The sequence below is a fragment of the Girardinichthys multiradiatus genome, chromosome 15 (assembly GCF_021462225.1).
Source record: "Girardinichthys multiradiatus isolate DD_20200921_A chromosome 15, DD_fGirMul_XY1, whole genome shotgun sequence".
NCBI lineage: Eukaryota > Metazoa > Chordata > Actinopteri > Cyprinodontiformes > Goodeidae > Girardinichthys > Girardinichthys multiradiatus.
Window position 1 is genome coordinate 40,573,167 of NC_061808.1, and position 20,128 is coordinate 40,593,294.

The 20,128-nt window shown below is 44.5% G+C and overlaps 1 protein-coding gene across 1 annotated transcript in view; it reads right to left on the reverse strand.

The window, feature by feature from the left end:
- Window positions 1-19,640, reverse strand: part of serinc1 (serine incorporator 1) — a 42,610-nt gene extending 22,970 nt beyond the window's left edge. The window contains exons 1-2 of the mRNA XM_047388162.1: window positions 19,486-19,640; window positions 18,916-19,077 (exon numbers count right to left, since the gene is read on the reverse strand). Of these exons, the coding sequence (XP_047244118.1) occupies window positions 18,916-19,077; window positions 19,486-19,524 (201 nt within the window). The 5' untranslated portion in view covers window positions 19,525-19,640. The remainder of the gene's footprint in view (window positions 1-18,915; window positions 19,078-19,485) is intronic.
- Between the last annotated feature and the right edge of the window lie 488 nt (window positions 19,641-20,128).

Genomic DNA, 20,128 nt, shown 5'->3' on the forward strand with positions numbered 1-20,128 from the left:
CAAAAAACGTCAACCTTCAAATAATCATGTACAGTTATGCACTCAATACTTGGTCGGGAATCCTTTTGCAGAAATGACTGCTTCAATGCGGCGTGGCATGGAGGCAATCAGCCTGTGGCACTGCTGATGTCTTATTGAGGCCCAGGATGCTTCGATAGCGGCCTTTAGCTCATCCAGAGTGTTGGGTCTTGAGTCTCTCAACGTTCTCTTCACAATATCCCACAGATTCTCTATGGGGTTCAGGTCAGGAGAGTTGGCAGGCCAATTGAGCACAGTGATACCATGGTCAGTAAACTATTTACCAGTGGTTTTGGCACTGTGAGCAGGTGCCAGGTCGTGCTGAAAAATGAAATCTTCATCTCCATAAAGCTTTTCAGCAGATGGAAGCATGAAGTGCTCCAAAATCTCCTGATAGCTAGCTGCATTGACCCTGCCCTTGATAAAACACAGTGGACCAACACCAGCAGCTGACACGGCACCCCAGACCATCACTGACTGTGGGTACTTGACACTGGACTTCTGGCATTTTGGCATTTCCTTCTCCCCAGTCTTCCTCCAGACTCTGGCACCTTGATTTCCGGATGACATGCAGAATTTGCTTTCATCCGAAAAAAGTACTTTGGACCACTGAGCAACAGTCCAGTGCTGGTTCTCTGTAACCCAGGTCAGGCGCTTCTGCCGCTGTTTCTGGTTCAAAAGTGGCTTGACCTGGGGAATGCGGCACCTGTAGCCCATTTCCTGCACACGCCTGTGCACGGTGGCTCTGGATGTTTCTACTCCAGACTCAGTCCACTGCTTCCGCAGGTCCCCCAAGGTCTGGAATTGGCCCTTCTCCACAATCTTCCTCAGGGTCCGGTCACCTCTTCTCGTTGTGCAGCTTTTTCTGCCACACTTTTTCCTTCCCACAGACTTCCCACTGAGGTGCCTTGATACAGCACTCTGGGAACAGCCTATTCGTTCAGAAATTTCTTTCTGTGTCTTACCCTCTTGCTTGAGGGTGTCAATAGTGGCGTTCTGGACAGCAGTCAGGTCGGCAGTCTTATCCATGATTGGGGTTTTGAGTGATGAACCAGGCTGGGAGTTTTAAAGGCCTCAGGAATCTTTTGCAGGTGTTTAGAGTTAACTCGTTGATTCAGATGATTAGGTTCATAGCTCGTTTAGAGACCCTTTTAATGATATGCTAATTTTGTGAGATAGGAATTTTGGGTTTTCATTAACTGTATGTCAAAATCATCCGTATTAAGACAATAAAAGACCTGAAATATTTCAGTTAGTGTGCAATGAATCTAAAATATATGAATGTTAAATTTTCATCATGACATTATGGAAAATAATGAACTTTATCACAATATGCTAATATTTTGAGAAGGACCTGTATATGAAGCCACTAATGCCCCTTTTCCACTGGCTCAATTTGGCCCGACACGGCTCGCTTTCAGGGCATTTCCCTTACTGTTATTTCAGTACCGGTACCTACTTTTTTGGTACCTCCTTCTTAGCAGGGCCCAACGAGGTACTGTACGTGACGACAACAAACGGCTGTTCACTGATTGGCCGTGGGCGCGGCCAGCCATAAGAGTCGACCAGCCTAAAAAAAAAAAAAACAACCGGTATTCTCAAACGTGCATTCAAGCGAGTGAGAGAAACATATGATGGAGTCTGGACATTTATCCGGAAAAGTCACCCTTGAGGCAACGACGAAGTGCAAGCTTTTCTGCCGATCATAGCAGACTGCAATATTCAGCGGCAGCTGGATGGGGCGACAAGGAATGAAAAGGTGTTTGCTGATGTAGCCGATCAAATGGCCAGCCAAGGTTTTTACCGCACATCATGGCAGTGATTTATTCGCGGTAATGCAGCATGACACATGAAACTTTAAAGCTGTGCCTCCAGGTGTTCCCTTCAGTGGAGCGAAAGCGGGTCTATGGAAATGCAACACACAACGTGCGGAGCTGTTACGGGCTGGCCAAATCGAGCCAGTGGAAAAAGGGGCATAAAGGAGCCACAACTGCCAGTACTTTTCTTTCTCATAGAAAGGTATCCTAGACCAGTGTTTCTGTTTTATTATGTGTGTGCTCTGTCTTCTAAGCCACCCAGTTAGTCATGGCAGATGGCCACTCACACTGAGCCTGATTCTGCTTGAGGTTTCTTTTTGTTAAAAAGGGAATTGTCCTCTCCACTGTCGCTACTTACATGCTCAGTATGATGGATTGCTGCAAAGTCAACACAAGTGACTGCCCACTGTCGCAACATGCTCATCAAGGAGTAAATACCTCAAGTCTCAATTAATCTGCTAACTCAATGCAATCTGCTGGGTTTAATTAGATAGAAAACATTTTTAACCAATTTGAATAACTCAAATTCAAAAGTACTTTATTAATCCCAAAGGAAAATTAAATGTTGTAGGTCATATTATGCGTGTTTCTTCAAAGACCTGTTGTAGATGCTGATGGCTTTGTGCAGGAAGGATCTCCTATTGCAGTCTGTCTTACAGCAGATCAGAAGAAGACTGCCTGAAGACACTCTGTTGTTGTATGACAGATTTATGAAGAGGATGCTCAGGGTTCTCTATAATCTCCACTCCAGTCTATTGTCCAGGTGAACAATAGACTGGATAGTATTTATACTCCTCCACCACCTCCACGTCTTCTCCCATGATATAAATTGTTTTTGACTTATTCCTGTTTCTCTTAAAATCTACAATCATCTCCTTTGTTTTAGTCACGTTCAAAATGAGATGATTGTTTCCACACCATGCCACAAAGCGGTCCACCACCTTCCTGTACTCATCTTCTTGTCCATCTCTGTTACACACATCTGCAGAATCCTCCAAGGATTTCTGCAGATGACAGGAGTCTGTCTTGTACTGGAAGTCTGAGGTGTACAGAGTGAAAAGTACAGTCCCCTGTGGTGCTCCTGTGCTGCTGACTACCTGGTTAGACTCACAACCCTTCAGTCTCACAAACTGTGGTCTGTTTGTCAAGTAGTCTTTGATCCAGGAGATTGTTGAGGCCTCCACCTGAGTCTTCTGGAGTTTCTGACAAAGCAAAGCAGGTTGGATTGTATTAAATGCACTGGAGAAATCAAAGAACATGATCCTTACAGTGCTACTGGCTTTGTCCAGATGACAGTGGGTTTGTTGAAGCAGGTGTATGATGGCATCTTCAACTCCAACTCCACAGCGATAAGCAACTGCAGGGGGTTCTGATAGTTTATTTTGTGCTTACTCAGGTGGGCCAACGGGAGTCTTTCTAGGACCGTCATGATGTTGGATGTCAGGGAAAAAGGGTATATTCATTGACTGATGGGTGAGTTTTCTTTGGTACCAGAACAAGACAGGAGGTCGTTCACAACATTGGAACCTTCATCTGGGCCAGGCTAAGGTTGAACATTCAAGATGGCGCCGACGATGGCAGCCTCGGAGCTTTGGTCTCTCTTTGTTTTTGTGTGTTTTTATGTTTTTGGAGCCACAGTTCTGTGGTCTCATTCAGTAGAGAGGAACTTCTCAACATCAGAGAGTCCTCTCTTGGATTTTTTTCACCATCTTTCATTGATCCGAGGTTCACTGAGCTCCTGGCAAGTGGAGCTGCGGCTCTATATGGGATTCTGCGCCAAAAATGGCAGAGGGGAAAGCGTGCTGGCGTGCTGGTAAAGCTCCGCAAAAGAGGACTTTGCACACCACTGCCTTCAATCCACCTGGCAAATGTCCGCTCTCTAAACAACAAGATGGACGAGCTGCTTCTTCTCACCGGTAAAAAGACGGACCTCCGCGGATCAGAGGTTCTCTGCTTCACCGAGACATGGCTGAGTGAAAACATCCCGGACCGAGCACTGCTGATGCCGGACTTCCAGCTGTTCAGAGCGGATCGCAGCGCGGAGCTATCGGGGAAGAAGCGAGGAGGCGGAATCTGCTTTTATATAAATGAAAGTTGGTGCAGAGACGTAAAAGTGCTGGGAAAAACATGTAGCCCGGATCTGGAGTCATTTTCCATAAACTGTAAACCGTTTTATTCACAGAGAGAGTTTTCTTCGTTTATAATAATCGGCTCATATTTTCCACCGCATGGCTGCACTTCTGCTGCTGAAAAACATCTTGCTGAGCTGATTACAGACCTGGAGAAAACATACACGGACTCTTTCATCATAATACTGGGAGATTTTAACAGAGCAAACCTCTCAAATGAACTCCCCAAATACAGACAGCATATTAAGTGTCCCACCAGAGACAAAGACACACTGGACCATTGTTACACAGCTTTAAAGGACTCATATCATGCTGTTACCAGGGCTGCTCTGGGTTTTTCAGATCATTATCTAATCCACCTCATCCCAACCTACAGACAGAAACTAAGAGCTTCCAAACCCAAGGTTCACACTGTTAAGAAGTGGACTGAGGAATCAAAGCAGATGCTACAGGCCTGCTTTGAATGCACAGCCTGGACTGTTTTTGAAACTTCAGCCACTGACCTAAACCAACTAACTGATGTGGTTGGTGACTGTTGGAATAATTGAATATAGATTTATCTTATATTTTCTCCTAATCTTTAACTTGACTATTTGATCTCATAATCATTCATGATGTTTGTGTGAGTAAAGAATGTGATGAGTTGTCTGCAGACAAAGATCGTAAATGGAGCTGAGCTAGCAGAGAAGGAAGCAGTCCAGTTGAGGAGGTCATAAAGATGAAGGCTGATTGCACTCAACAAAAGGCACAATTGACCCTGGAAGCTGAAAGGGAACTGTGGAAATGTGTTGTTAATGTATAAAGCTGTTTATGACCTGTTTACGATGCAGCTGTTGTTTCCCATCCTTTAGAGAATAATGTTTTTGTAAACTAGGGACCCCCAAAGACAATAAAAAGAGGAGTGCGGTCGGATAGGCTTCAGAGCGGTGCGAGATCTGTAACTGAGCACATCTTGACCGTTTCTCCTCGCAAAGCGAGTAAAGAACTAATACTTTGTCTCTCTTTTCGTTTTGTGTTGTTATAAGTATTGTTAGGTTGATTAAACCTGACATTAATATCATACATCAGTTTCTGTGAGGACATGTATGTACAGACCAAGACCTTCTGCACCTTTGGGAACAATAAGCCATGGTTTACTCCACACCTCAGGAACCTGCGCAGGGAAAAGGAAGAAGCTCACAGCAGTGGAGATTGGGCGCGGTACAGGCAGACCAGGAACAGACCAACAAAGGAGATCAACGCAGCCAAGAGAAGCTACAGTGAGAAGTTTAAGAACAGCCTTTCTGCTGGTGACACTTCAGCTGTATGGACTGGTCTGAGAAACCTGACTGCCTACCTTCGCATCTTCTGCCTGCACTAAAGATCTCCGAGGAAGATGTAAATAGGCTCTTTCAGTGCATGAAAACAAAGAAAGCTGGAGGACCTGATAACGTCTCCCCATCATGCCTGAAAGCCTGCGCATATCAACTTGCTCCGATCTTCACAAGGATCTTCAACAAGTCACTGGAGAAATGTGAGGTCCCCTCCTGCCTCAAACGATCCACCATCATCCCGGTGCCCAAGAAACCCACCATCGTAGGATTAAATGACTACAGGCCTGTAGCCCTGACGTCTGTGGTCATGAAATCCTTTAGATCTACACTTCATCCTGCGACACCTTGACCACCCAGGGACATACACCAGGATCCTGTTTGTAGACTTCAGCTCGGCCTTCAACACCATCATACCAGACATCCTCTACCAGAAGCTCACACAGCTCAACGTCCCAGCCTCCACCTGTCAGTGGATCAACAGCTTCCTGACAGACCGACAGCAGCAGGTGAGACTGGGGAGCATCTTCTCCCGATCCAGATCAATAAGTACTGGTGCCCCCCAGGGGTGTGTTCTATCCCCACTCTTCTTCTCCCTGTACACAAATGACTGCACCTCATCGGACTCGTCCGTGAAACTCCTTAAGTTTGCAGACGACACCACTGTCATTGGTCTGATCCAGGACGGTGATGAGTCTGCATACAGACAGCAGGTGGATCGGCTGGTACACTGGTGCGGTCAGAACTACCTTGAACTCAACCCACTCAAGACTGTGGAAATGGTGGTGGACATTCGGAGAACACCACCCCCATACACCCCCCTCACCATCCTCAACAACACTGTATCGGCCGTGGACCACTTCAGGTTCTTAGGAACCACCATCTCTGAGGACCTGAGATGGTCTTCGCACATAGACACTGTTCAGAAGAAGGCCCAGCAGAGACTGTACTTCCTGAGGCAACTCAAGAAGTTCAACCTTCCACAGGAGCTGTTGGTCATCTTCTACACTGCCATCATTCAGTCTGTCCTGTCTTCATCCATCTCAGTGTGGTTTGGCTCATCCACAAAACAGGACAGGTCCAGACTGCAACAAATAATCAGGACTGCAGAGAGAATAATCAGAGCTGACCTTCCCTCCATCCAGGACCTATACAGGTCTAGGGTCAAGAAAAGACCTGCCAAAATCTCTGCAGACCCCACACACCCTGCACATAAACTGTTTAGAGTTTTACCTTCAGGCCGCTGCTACAGAGCACTGTTCACTAAAACCAGCCGCCACAAAGACTTCCCCCAGGCTGTTTCTCTGATGAACATTCAATAGAGTACAGAACAACAGCATACAGATGTTGCAAATGCACCTTTTCTATTAGATATGTGTATATTGTAAATTGTAAATTGTAAATTTGTATATTCTGTAATGCAAAAACAGAACAAAAGAGCAAAGTGTACCAGAGTCAAATTCCTTGTTTGTATGCACGAACTTGGCAATAAAGCTGATTCTGATTCTGAAGAGGTGCTGCAGAATCCCACAGAGCTGCTCTGCACAGCCCTTCAGGACTCTAGGGCTGACATGATCTGGACCTGCAGCTCTTTTGTGGTTCATTCTTTCCAATTGTCTCTTCACTTGACTTCTTGAGACACACAGGTGGAAGATGGAGGCAAAGGGAGCATCAGCATCTTCTGATTTGGTTGAAAGCAAACATGTAGACGCAGAAGTTTTCCGTGGCTGAGGTGGAAGATAAAACATTTGAGGTGCTTCAGGAAAGCTGTGGGTCAAAGGAGGGTGGAATGTCTGTTTGGCTGAGAGCAGGAGAGGAGGATGCGAAGCTTGTTTCTGAACTGAACCTATTGAAGAATGTGTTCAGTTCATTGGCTCTGTTCAGATATCCATCGATCCGATCACCGTCCTGCTTGAAGTCTGTGATCTTCTTCGTCCCTGACCACACATCTCTTGATATAGTGGTGAGCTTGCTCTCCATCTTCTTCTTGTACAACTCCTTGCTGTCTCTTATCTTCATTTCAAGTTGCTTCTGTATACTCCTCAATAATCCCGTCTCTTTTTCTAAATTCTCTTTTTTCCTTGTTCGGCATGTCCTTCAGGTCACTTCAGAACTAGGGTTTTTTATTGGGCAAGCATCTCACCGTTCTGGTGGGGATGGTGTTATTCACACAGACGTTTATATAGTCAGTAACACAGTCATGGCATTGATGTCCTCTCCAAGTGGCTGGCACAATGCAGCTTCTTGAGCTTCCTGTGACCATCTTCGCACAGTCCTCTTTATTACAGGTTGCCTCTGAACAAGGGGCTTATACTCGAGCAGAGAAAAACAAGACTGTGATCTGATTTGTCTAGAGATGTATGAGTCCTTGACATTAGCATAAAACAAATCCAATGTTTTGTTTTCTCTGGTAGAGCAGCTGACAAACTGTTGAAATGTTGGAAATGTAGCAGAAAGTGAAGCACGGTTGAAATCACTAGATACTGCCACAAACAAACTAGGGTGTTGTGTCTTTAGCTTAGCAACAACTGAGCTGATAACATCACATGCAGTGTCGGTAACAGCTAAAGGCGGAACGTACACTGTTGCCAAAATAACACTGCTGAACTCTCTGGGTAAATAATATGGACAAAAACTTACTGCTGGCAGTACAATATCTAGACACTTCACAGTAACATGTCCTGGATGACACCATTTGTTGTTCACAGGTACTGCTAGTCCACCTCCTTTGCGTTTGCTGTTCCTCTTTAAATCTCTGTTGCTCGTATGGTCAGAAAGCCTGGCAGAGACGCTGGAGTCAGGGATACGATCCTGCAGCCATGTCTCAGTGAAACACATAATACTGCATTTCTGATATTCTGGCTGGGTCCTTTGTAGGGCTTGGAGTTCGTCCAACTTGTTTCCAAATGATCTCACATTGCCCATCATAATCGATGGAGGAGATGGTTTGAAGTTCCTCCCATCTCTTCTCTTTTTGTAGTGCTTCGCTTCCACAGCGCCTCAGTTTCGACACATCAGGGGTTTAAGGTTTAGTTGAAGTACTATTTGGGCTTTTGAGATTTTAATCAGCTGATCCTGGTTGTAAAAAATAACAAAAAAAACATCTTGTTGCTCTGGTGATGCATCATAACAAATGTCCACTAGTCAAAAGATATCAGCAAAAATCCTTCCAACTGCATAGCAACTGATAACAGAGGATAATTTTTATCCACAAGATGAATTTGAGTTCTTAAAAATATATCTGAATAAAAAGTAACAGAGCTGCTCCAACCTTTTGCCACTGTGAGCAGCGCAATTATAGAGTAATTTGAGTCAATATAATAAACTGAATTGGACTGCACCGTTTGATATTTAGGATCAAATGAAATGTATGTACCCGACTTGAAATCTGTATGACTCGATTGAACTTACTTTGTAAAGTGCCTTGAGATGAGATGTGTTGTGAATTGGCACTATATAAATAAACTGAACTGAATGATCAACTGCAGTCAGTAGGGCAGGATGCCATGGGCTTTAGGAAGGGAATCCATGTCAGCTTCAATCTGAGCCCACCATTTTAAGGTTTACTCTTTTTATTACTGGCCACATACGCTGCCTATTTTGATTATAGTGTTACTTCCTCATTCCCTGTGACATTAGACAGTGTAGCCCCTTTGAAAAAGAAGGTAATTTTTCATACAAGGCTGACTGCCTGGTTTAAATCAGATCAGAGCAGCTTATTTTAAAGCACAATGCTAAGACATTGGAGAGAAAATGGAGCTCTACAAATCTACAGGAGTCCTACTGAATCTGGAAAAACAGTCAAGCAAGAACAATGTATTTTTCACCATTACGAGAGGAGAACAAGAATAATCCATGGTTCCCATTTTAGTACAATTTCCAAACAATAAAAGCTCTGTTCTCTTTTGTGGTCCATTCCCGAATGAATGAATGAATGACTAAAATTATTGGCATCCTCTCGAACATGATTACTTCATCCTAAGTGATGTATGGCTTGGATGCAGCTACTCGTCCGTGGAAATTCATTCCATGGCGCAGTCTACAAACTGTTGTTGAGCTAATATGGAGGCCAAATGAAGTTTTGAGGTCTGTGGCATTTCACTCTACAGAAAGTCACTGACATCTGTGCACTATGCGCATAAGCATCCAAGGCCTCCTCTCTATTGGTTTACACAGCCTACCACTTCGCGGCCGAGTTGCTGTCATTCCCAATCGCTTCCACTGTCTTATAATACCACTGACAGTTGACTGTGGACTGTTTAAGATTGAGGAAATTTTACAAGTGCACTTTCTGAGCAGGTGCCATGCCATCACAGTACCACGGTGGAATTCACGAAGTTCCTGAGAGCAGCCCATTCTTTCACAAATGTTTGTAGAAACTGTCTGCATGCCTAGGTGCTTGATTTTATAAACCTGTGGCCATTGAAGGGATTGGAACACCGGATTTTAATTATTGAGATGGGTGAGAGAATACTTTGGGCAATATAGTAATTAGCTTGATGTGAGCCTTCAACTTGTATGTTAGACCATATCCCAACCAAATTATTCAGGGAAGTGTTCCTTTGGATTTTTGATTACCACTACCATTTTCCATATGCTCGGTATGAGGGACTGCTGCAAAGTCAACGACACAATGCAAGCAACTGTCCGCTGTCACTACATGCTCATCCAGGAGGAATGAATGCTGTAAGCCACTGACTCAATGCAATCTGCTGGATTTCCTAAGATGGAAAAACTTTTTATCCAATTTGAATAAATAACTGAATCTGACTGAACTGTTCAATGGTTAGGATTAATTGGAATGTATGAACCTGACCTTTGTGAAGTGCCTTGAGATGACATGTGAATTGGCGCTATATAAATAAACAAAAAGTGAACGTATTTTAATGATAATGCCACTACAGTTGTCGGTAACCAATTAGAATAATAAACTAAACTCGCCTGCATAATATGAGCTACAACAATGTTTAATTTCCCCTTGGACTTAATAAAGTATTTTTGAATTGCATTGAATAACGGAGATCAGTCTGGAACATATTTAACTGACTTGGAATGTGTTTGTCTGATTGGAATGAACTGACATTATTTTGAAAGTACCTTTGCTGTCAATCAGCTCTACACAAATAAACTGAATTGCAATGGATATCAGCGTGTGCAATAGTTTATATTAGTAGGATATTTTAAATGTCATGCATTCACGGTCTACACATTGAAAAGAAATAAACAAATAGTCACCTAAGGGTATTGATAAGGGGCAGCATGGTGGGTGGAAGACACACCAAGCAAGGAGAAGCACAGCCAGAATAATGCAAAGATACGAGGGGGTGCACTAAATACTGGTATAAGCTTTACACTAGTAAATGTAAATGTCTTTATTCGCACTATGACAATGAAACATTATTATATGTGCTCTCTTTCAGACTCTAACCCTGAAAACTGGCTCAGAGTTTATCTGTTCTTTCTTTCTAGATGAAACAACTAAAGGAACTAAATCCATTAACATTTACTTTTCCTTCCCATAGAAAGTACTCCTGGATCAGTGCTTCTTTGTTCTTTTTGTGTCTCTGCTCTGTTCTCTTAAACCCCCAGTCGGTTGTGGCAGATGGCTGCTCACACTGAGCAGGGTTCTGGTTCTGCTGGAGGTTTCTTCCTGTTAAAAGGGAGTTTTTCCTCTCCACTGTTGCTACATGCATGCTCAGTATGAGGGATTGCTGCAAAGTCAACACCAGTGACTGTCCACTGTCTCTACATGCTCATCCAGGAGGAGTGAATGCTGCAAGTCACTGACTGGATGCAATCTGCTGGGTTTCATTAGATAGAAAAACTTTTTATCCAATTTGAATAAATAACTGAATCTGACTGCACTGTTCAATGGTTACGATTAATTGGAATGTATGAACCTGACTGTTGTGAAGAACCTTGAGACGACATGTGTTGTGAATTGGCGCTATATAAATAAAACTGAATTGAATTGAATTGAACATTCCTTTTAATTCTGACAAGTCTTTGTGATGTTTCTGGTATTTTGGAAAATGTATCATTTACAAAAAGCATAAAGTCTTTGGAGTTTTGAAGCCCTCCTCCTCACCTTAATCTTTAGCTCTTTCCACAGATTCTAAATCTCATTCAAGTCCAGATTCTGGCATTTGGATCGGCTGAGCGGCAGTGGTAGAGCTGAGCTAGATAATGTTTCTCCCTGGGCTACCATTGCAGTGGCAGTGATGTGGTGTGTTTGCGTGGTTGCCCCGGGTCTCGGGGTCCATGGCTAGATCTGTTCGGGCGTAGACAGCTGCTGCAGCTCCCTGGGGCTTCTCCACTGTGGCTGCTGGGTGGTTCCCCTGGGACTCTCCCCTGCTCTTCTCTGATTGGGGTTGAAATAGTCCCAGCGGTGGTTCTTCTGGGGTTCCTGTGCTCTGGGGGGCCTTTGGATGTCAGTGGCTCGCATCTCCTCCGTATCTGTCCCGCATCCAAGGGAGCAGGTCTGGGGCTCCTCACACTCGCTATTGCATATTTTTATGGAGAAACCTTGTGTACACAAGCACGTTCACACTCAGACCCACAGATGTTTAGACTTAGGTGTTAACAGACACACAAATGTTCCACTAAATACATCTTCCATTCATAAGTACTGTGCACTTTTTGGCAAAAAAGGTGTTAATATGAACGCTTCTGTAAGCGTAGAAGCAAGCATGGTGTTATCTTATATTCTCTTTATCCTTCTTTTTTTCTCCTTCTCTTTCGTGCTCCTCTTTTTTCCTTTACATGTCCCACAGCCATGGTTACAACATGAAATGCCAGTACAGACATTCCCGGAACTTTCAAAATAAATTGCATTAACCTACTTCCGGCACAGCCAGGAAACGGGGTAACTGCGGACTTCCTGTCCAATTAAAAGCACCGCTCTTGCTACATCCTGTCTCATCCACGCCGGTGATCATCGGGATAGGAGGAGACAGCACGCTAATGTCTCTTTGCTGGCAAACAGACAAACTCTTCAACTGGATCCAAGGGTGTCATACGATCCCACGATCATATGCACTAGGTTAAGTACTGATAAATTACTGTTGAAAGAATCCGGTATTCATTCATAAAAAGGGGTAAATTAAGGTATAAGCATTGCTTACTTTCTCTCTGAGGTCTGCAGAAGCAAACTGTCCCAGAGAAGTCCCCAGTAGAGACGGTGTCTCTACAAGCCGAGTGAAGTGGTTTTCGCTGCCTAAGAAAAGGACAACAGGAGCCGCATCACCGTGGTTACGGTAACGTGCAGTTTGGCCGGCCGACAGAACAGCCGCCACTCCCCACAGCTAAGGAGGTTAGCTGTAGCTAACCGTTTTCTACACCCACAACTGCACCCCCACCCACCCAAGCAACACCATCATCAAGTTCGCGGACGACACCACGGTGGTGGGGCTCATCTCAGGAGGGGATGAGACGGCTTACAGGGCAGAGGTGGAGCATCTGTCAGCATGGTGCGTGGACAATAACCTGACTCTGAATACCTCCAAGTCAAAGGAACTCATCGTTGACTTTCGGAGGTGTAAACAGGACACACAGCCCATCACCATCAACGGGAACAGGGTGGAGATGGTGCCGGACTTCAGGTTCCTGGGCACCCACATCAGCGAGGATCTGACGTGGACTACCAACTCTACGGCGATCCTGAAGAAGGCGCAGCAGAGACTGTACTTCCTGAGGACTGCTCCCCTCTGGGAGGCGTTTCAGGACAATAAGGACAAAAACAAACTAAAAAACAGCTTTTTTCCGAGAGCTGTTGTTGCCCTGAACGCCTCATGTACACTGTAACAACTGTTACTATCAATAATGGCATAAACAGTAAATACTCGTACTCGTACTCGTCGTCTTCCGCTTATCCGGGACCGGGTCGCGGGGGCAGCAGACTCAACAGAGACGCCCAGACGTCCCTCTCTCCAGACACCTCCTCCAGTTCCTCCAGGGTTAGCCCAAGGCGTTCCCAGGCCAGCCGAGAGACATAGTCCCTCCAGCGTGTCCTGGGCCGTCCCCTGGGCCTCCTCCCGGTGGGATGTGCCTGGAACACCTCCCGAGGAAGGCGTCCAGGAGGCATCCGGTATAGATGCCCGAGCCACCTCAACTGGCTCCTCTCGATGTGGAGGAGCAGCGGCTCCACTCCGAGCCCCTCCCGGATGGCCGAGCTCCTCACCTTATCTCTAAGGGAATGCCCGGCCACCCTACGGAGGAAACTCATTTCAGCCGCTTGTATCCGGGATCTCGTTCTTTCGGTCATGACCCAAAGTTCATGGCCATAGGTGAGGGTAGGATCATAGACCGACCAGTAAATTGAGAGCTTTGCTTTTCGGCTCAGCTCTCTCTTCACCACAATGGACCGGCACAGCGCCCCCATTACTGTGGCAGCCGCACCGATCTGTCTGTCGATCTCCCGCTCCATTCTTCCCTCACTCGTGAACAAGACCCCGAGATACTTAAACTCCTCCACTTGAGGCAGGAACTCCCCTCCAACCTGAAGAGGACAAGCCACCCTTTTCTGGTCGAGAACCATGGCCTCAGACTTGGAGGAGCTGATCCTCATCCCAGCCGCTTCACACTCGGCTGCGAACTGCCACAGCGCATGCTGTAGGTTTTGGCTAGAGGGGGCCAGCAAGACCACGTCATCCGCAAAAAGAAGAGACGAAATCCACTGGTCCCCAAACCCGACCCCCTCTGGCTCTTGGCTGCGTCTAGAAATCCTGTCCATAAAAGTTATGAACAGGACCGGTGACAAAGGGCAGCCCTGCCGGAGTCCAACATGCACTGGGAACAGGTCCGACTTAGTGCCAGCAATGCGGACCAAACTCCTGCTCCGCTCGTACAGGGACCGGATGGCCCCTAGTAAAGGGCCCCCGATTCCATACTCCTGGAGCACCCCCACAGGGCATCACGAGGGACACAGTCGAATGCTTTCTCCAGGTCCACAAAACACATGTGAACCGGTTGGGCAAACTCCCATGAACCCTCGAGCACCCTGTAGAGGGTATAGAGCTGGTCCAGAGTTCCACGGCCGGGACGAAAACCACACTGCTCCTCCTGAAGCCGAGGTTCGACTATCGGTCGGACTCTCCTCTCCAATACCCTGGCGTAGGCCTTACCAGGGAGGCTGAGGAGTGTGATCCCCCTGTAGTTGGAACACACCCTCCGGTCCCCCTTCTTATGAAGGGGGACCACCACCCCAGTCTGCCAGTCCAGAGGCACTGTCCCCGACCACCGCGCAATGTTGAAGAGACGTGTCAACCATAACAGCCCTACAACATCCAGAGACTTGAGGTACTCAGGGCGGATCTCATCCACCCCCGAAGCCTTGCCACCGCGAAGCTTTTTAACCACCTCGGTGACTTCAGCCTGGGTGATGAAAGAGTTCAATCCCGAGTCCCCAGCCTCTGTTTCCACCACGGAATGCGTGATGGCAGGATTGAGGAGATCCTCGAAGTACTCCTTCCACCGCCCGATAATGTCCTCAGTCGAGGTCAGCAGTCTCCCGCCCCCACTATAAACAGTGTTGGCGAAGCACTGCTTCCCCCTCCCGAGGCGACGGACGGTTTGCCAGAATCGCTTCGAGGCCAACTGGTAGTCCTTCTCCATGGCCTCACCGAACTCCTCCCAGGTCCGAGTTTTTGCCTCTGCCACAGCCCGGGCCGCAACACGCTCGGCCTCACGGTACCCGTCAGCCGCCTCAGGAGTCCCACAAGCCAACCACAGCCGATAGGACTCCTTCTTCAGCTTAACAGCATCCCTTACTGCCGGTGTCCACCACCGGGTTCTGGGATTGCCACCGCGACAGGCACCGCAGACCTTACGGCCACAGCTACGGGCAGCAGCATCGACAATAGATGCGGAGAACATGGTCCACTCGGACTCTATGTCTCCAACATCCCCCGGGATCTGGTCGAAGCTCTCCCGGAGGTGGGAGTTGAATACATCCCTGGCCGAGGGCTCTGCCAGGCGTTCCCAGCAGACCCTCACTATGCGCTTGGGCCTGCCAAGTCTGTCCGACTTTCTCCTCCTCCAGCGGATCCAACTCACCACCAGGTGATGATCAGTGGACAGCTCAGCCCCTCTCTTCAAGGTCTGATGATACGACAACAAAGTTGATCATCGACCTCCTGCCTAGGGTGTCCTGGTGCCAAGTCCACTGATGGACACCCTTATGTTTGAACATGGTGTTCATTATGGACAATCCGTGACTAGCACAGAAGTCCAATAACAAAACACCACTCGGATTCAGATCGGGGAGGCCATTCCTCCCGATCACGCCTCTCCAGGTGTCACTGTCGTTCCCCACGTGGGCGTTGAAGTCCCCCAGCAGAATAATGGAGTCCCCGGGAGGGGCACTATCCAGCACCCCCGACAGGGACGCCAAGAAGGCCGGGTACTCTGCAATGCCACTCGGCCCGTAGTCTGAAATGATAGTCAGAGACCTCTCCCCAACCCGAAGGGTAAACCCCAACACGAGACGGCTGAGCTGGGGGGCAACAAGCAAACCCACACCAGCCCACCGCCTCTCCCCGCGGGCCACTCCAGAGTAGAAGAGAGTCCAACCCCTCTCAAGGAGATGGGTTCCAGAGCCCACGCTGTGCGTGGAGGCGAGCCCGACTATTTCTAGTCGATATCTCTCGACTTCCCGCACAAGCTCAGGCTCCTTCCCCCCCAGCGAGGTGACATTCCACGTCCCTAGAGCCAGCCTAAGCATCCGGGGATCGGGCCGCTGAGGTCTCCGCCTTCATCCGCCACCCAATCCTCTTTGCACCGTTCCCTCACGGTTCCCCTTGCAGGTGGTGGGCCCACTGGGGGATAAACCGTAAATACATTTCGTATAATTTCTTTTAACACTAAGTGCAATATGCTACCTCATGTACAATACTGGAACAACCTGTCAATATTCTTGTATATATTTTTTTCCACCTGCACAGCCCTTTTTTATAACTTTTTATAATTTATAACTTTTTAATATTTATTGTCTTTCATTTGCACTACTTGCCTGCACTGTTTTGTTCTGTTTTTTGGAAATTTCGTTGCACCCATGTGGAGCAATGACAAATAAAGAATTCTGATTCTGATTCTTAAAGACTGTGGACATTTCTTCAAACTTCTCCGCCTTGGACAACGTTCCTCACCACAGTTCATGAGGTTAAGTGTTTGGGCAGAATAATATAGAAGTGATTTAGATTGAAATGATCTGAACGTTTTTCATTTTATGAAGTTTGGTTTTGTGTTCTGTCTTTGTGTGTTTTGAAAGTTAAGTCAAACTTTATTAAAGGGTGATTTTAAACAGAAGATTGATCATAACATGCTGTCTGCGCTCATGCCTTTTAACCATTTTATTAACGGTATTTTTAAAAGGTGTGTGTTTGATTCTGGTGCTAAGCTATCAGCTTCCTTTGTTAGCTTTAACTGCTAACAGCTAAGGACACGAGCTTGCTGCCAAATAATATTTACCCAGAAAGGTTGTTAGTTTTCAATCCAGTAAATAATGTGTCCCTAACATCATTTTACTAAATTTAATAACTAAGTAAACACCATTAAGCCCCATTTCTCCAGAAAGATTTGGCTCGTTTCCAAAATATTCCCTTAATAATATTTCTTCAAATATTATTTGAATCAATGAAGGAAGCTAATTAGACACCGTTGAAAATTAGTCATCCAGAAGGTTGGTTTTATTCAGCAGATCATTATTTAAAACATTTTATTAAAATAATATTTTATCTGATCTTACATTGTGAATGGTTGTCTAAATGTTGCTGATTATTTCCTAAGTTGGTTCCAAGACTAACTTAACTTCACTTCCAGATTCTTCAAGATAATCCTTGGTTCTCAAACATAAACATCGCATGGTAATGTTGCATCACTCTTTTTGTCATAATTTTCAATCATCTTTAATCAACTTGTTTATATTGTACATAGTCCATTAGTCTTCATTATTCTTTAATTCTGCTTGGTAGTTTAGTTGGATTGTTTTAGCAAAGTAAGGAGTTTGTTGATTGAAATATGTTGGACTTTGAGTTGACTTATTTCTGTTAATTAATTCTTGTATTTTAAGAAATTGTGTGAATTTATTCCATATATGTGCAGAGTTTATGCTGTTCAATAATGTCAGAGCTCGTCTCACACCTTTCTATTTTGTCCTAATACCATCACCTTACTGGGCAACCCTTAACAGACCAAAATATTATTTGATAAAATATTAAAATATTAATATTAAATATTCTCAGATTCATAATCCTAACATCTGTCTCCATGTCTGTAACAACTGAAATAATCCCAAAGCAGTTTCTAATAAAGTTTCTTTTAAAAATATCAAGCAGAGCTTTAAAGCATTAGCTGTAATGCTCCACTTGTGAAAATAAATCTGTTGGGCTTTTTCTTGACACTCAGACAACAATTTTAAGCTCTACTCTGCTGGACAGGACACTGTTTATAAAAAAAACAAAAAGTCCAGATTCTGGGTGGGATGCTCCTAAATTTGTGCTTTACTTTGACTCGTGAGAAACCTGTTCATAAAATTAAAATATTGCTTTCAATCTAAACTTGCCAGGAACAATGTTTTGGGCTGAACTGTAACTCAAGCTGGCAAACCCACAGGACTGTTTGTTGAGAAAAAATGTGGAAAAAAAAAAAAAAAAGAGCAGTGATTTTAACTTTTTGTGAACAAAAACCATACATTCATGGTTAAAACTTTTTCCACTTTGCTATGACACCCAGTGAACGTTTTGCATCACCTCAGGCAGACTGATAATGCAAATTACAATATTATATATAAATAAAATAAAGATGTGAAAATTCTGAAGCTCATAGATAAAAATAGAGATTGAGAGAAACAGATTGATATAAAATGACAGAAATATGGAATATAGAAAGACGTTACCAGAAAGTTAGATATAAATACACAGATAAAAATAAAGAATAATGAAGGGATTTTTATTAGTATTATTATTTAAATTATTATTAATACTTTTATAGGAATGTTCTGTTGAATATGAAACTGATTAAAGCAATAAATTATATTGTTATCATAAAAACATAAAAATGATGTCTCCTTTATGTTTGTTGATTGCTCAGGTCTTGCTCCCCGCTCCGAGATGACATTACTAGGAGAAACACCACACTGCATAAAAATGTTAAAAAATCACTATTCCTAAAACAAATTTGTTTTTATTTTTTACTAATCTTGTTCATCCAAAACCTAAATCAAAGACAAATCCAATTAATAATTCAAATAATTTAACAGACACTTAAAAGGCCCTAAATCTTGAATATTATGTTTTGCCACAGATGCTTAGAGTCACAAGAGCACAGATATAATAGACATGTATGACTGATTAAAAAAAATTAGATTTCAAAAGCGCTGCTAAAAAGAAAAGGTACTGCAAAAATTCATGTTACACAGCCAAACTTATCGGCAAATACCAAATATTGGAATAACATGTTAAAGACTCGCATCAGGGTTAAGACATCTCTCTTTGCTGGCTCCACTTTCTGAAAACCCTTCTAAATGTTATTACGAACAGCAAAATTCTATTATTATGTTTTATCAACTGGGTAGAACTGAAACATATTTTTATTTGCCATTGACAGTATCGAGGCATTTCTTCAAGGTGGAAAGGAAGTCATTACCTTCTTGAGCTGGCCCTCCATACCAGGCATCAACATGATGCAGGCAACGGCCACTCCCAGCAGCAGGAAGCTGGCATAGATGAGGCGAGTCATGGTCGAATTATTTCCGCTCGGACAGCATCGACACAGCAGACAGGGGGCGCTACCACAAAGGCAGGGGATCTGCGCAAACAAACCACATTAGCTGAGGACAGGAAAAGGCGAGCTATGTCGGATCCTATTTGTGCAACAGTGAGAATATTAAATTACTTATTGGCTTGAACAATTAGGTGGCCATGTTGTTAACGGTGCAGGTTGAACATAACATCCACCACGTCTCTGGTTTACATTATAAAGTAACGGTGCTAAGGGTGGGCTTTTGTTTTACAGAATATTATGGGCTGCGTCACTCAGGCAACATAAAGCGGGGTTGTGGCCTGTAGCTCCAATGTTCGCCAGGAACTGCTTGTTCACCAACAGGGGAGGAAGACATTTAGACCTTCCTCCCTGATGTGTTTGCTATACCGTCCCTCTTTTTTATCATATTGTTTCATTCTGAGTCATATTTTTGAAATTGAACAAGTTTCTTACCCAACTGGCCACGGAACAGAGTCCCAGGACGGCTCCCATGATAGCTCTTTAATTCTCTTCAGTCAAGCTGATGGCGGATGTTTTCCTGGAAGATGGTTGTTATGCAGAACGAACGACCTCTTCTTCTTAAATAACATTCGGTTGTAAAGTCTTCTGCTGCCCTCTCGAGGTCGACAAAAACATTTTATTTCCTGCTAAGACCTTTTAATTCGTTGTAATTTTACACTTTTACAGTCTAGCAGAGAAAAAGAGAGCAATATAGAATATACGCGACACAGAAAAGCAGTGAAGGTATTTTACAGCACTATACCTGATAACATTTGCCAATAATAGGAGAGAGGAAGAGAAAACAATAAAAAAGAGAAATTAAAATAGACAATTACATCAGATGGTCATTAGCATTAATCTTGATATTAGTTTAAAAAAGAGGGTGGGGGTGTGTTGTATTTTATTTGGACTAGGCTCAGCAAAATAGCTTGATAGCATTTTCTTTTTCGTTAACACAGTGCACAAAAACACAGAAAGAAATTCCTTGTGAATAATTCTTAAATTAAGCTGAGCCTTTAGGCAATGACATTATTACCATTGCCAAATGTTTTACCACCCCCCCAAGAAAAATCTGATCCAGTCAATAATTCCCCAT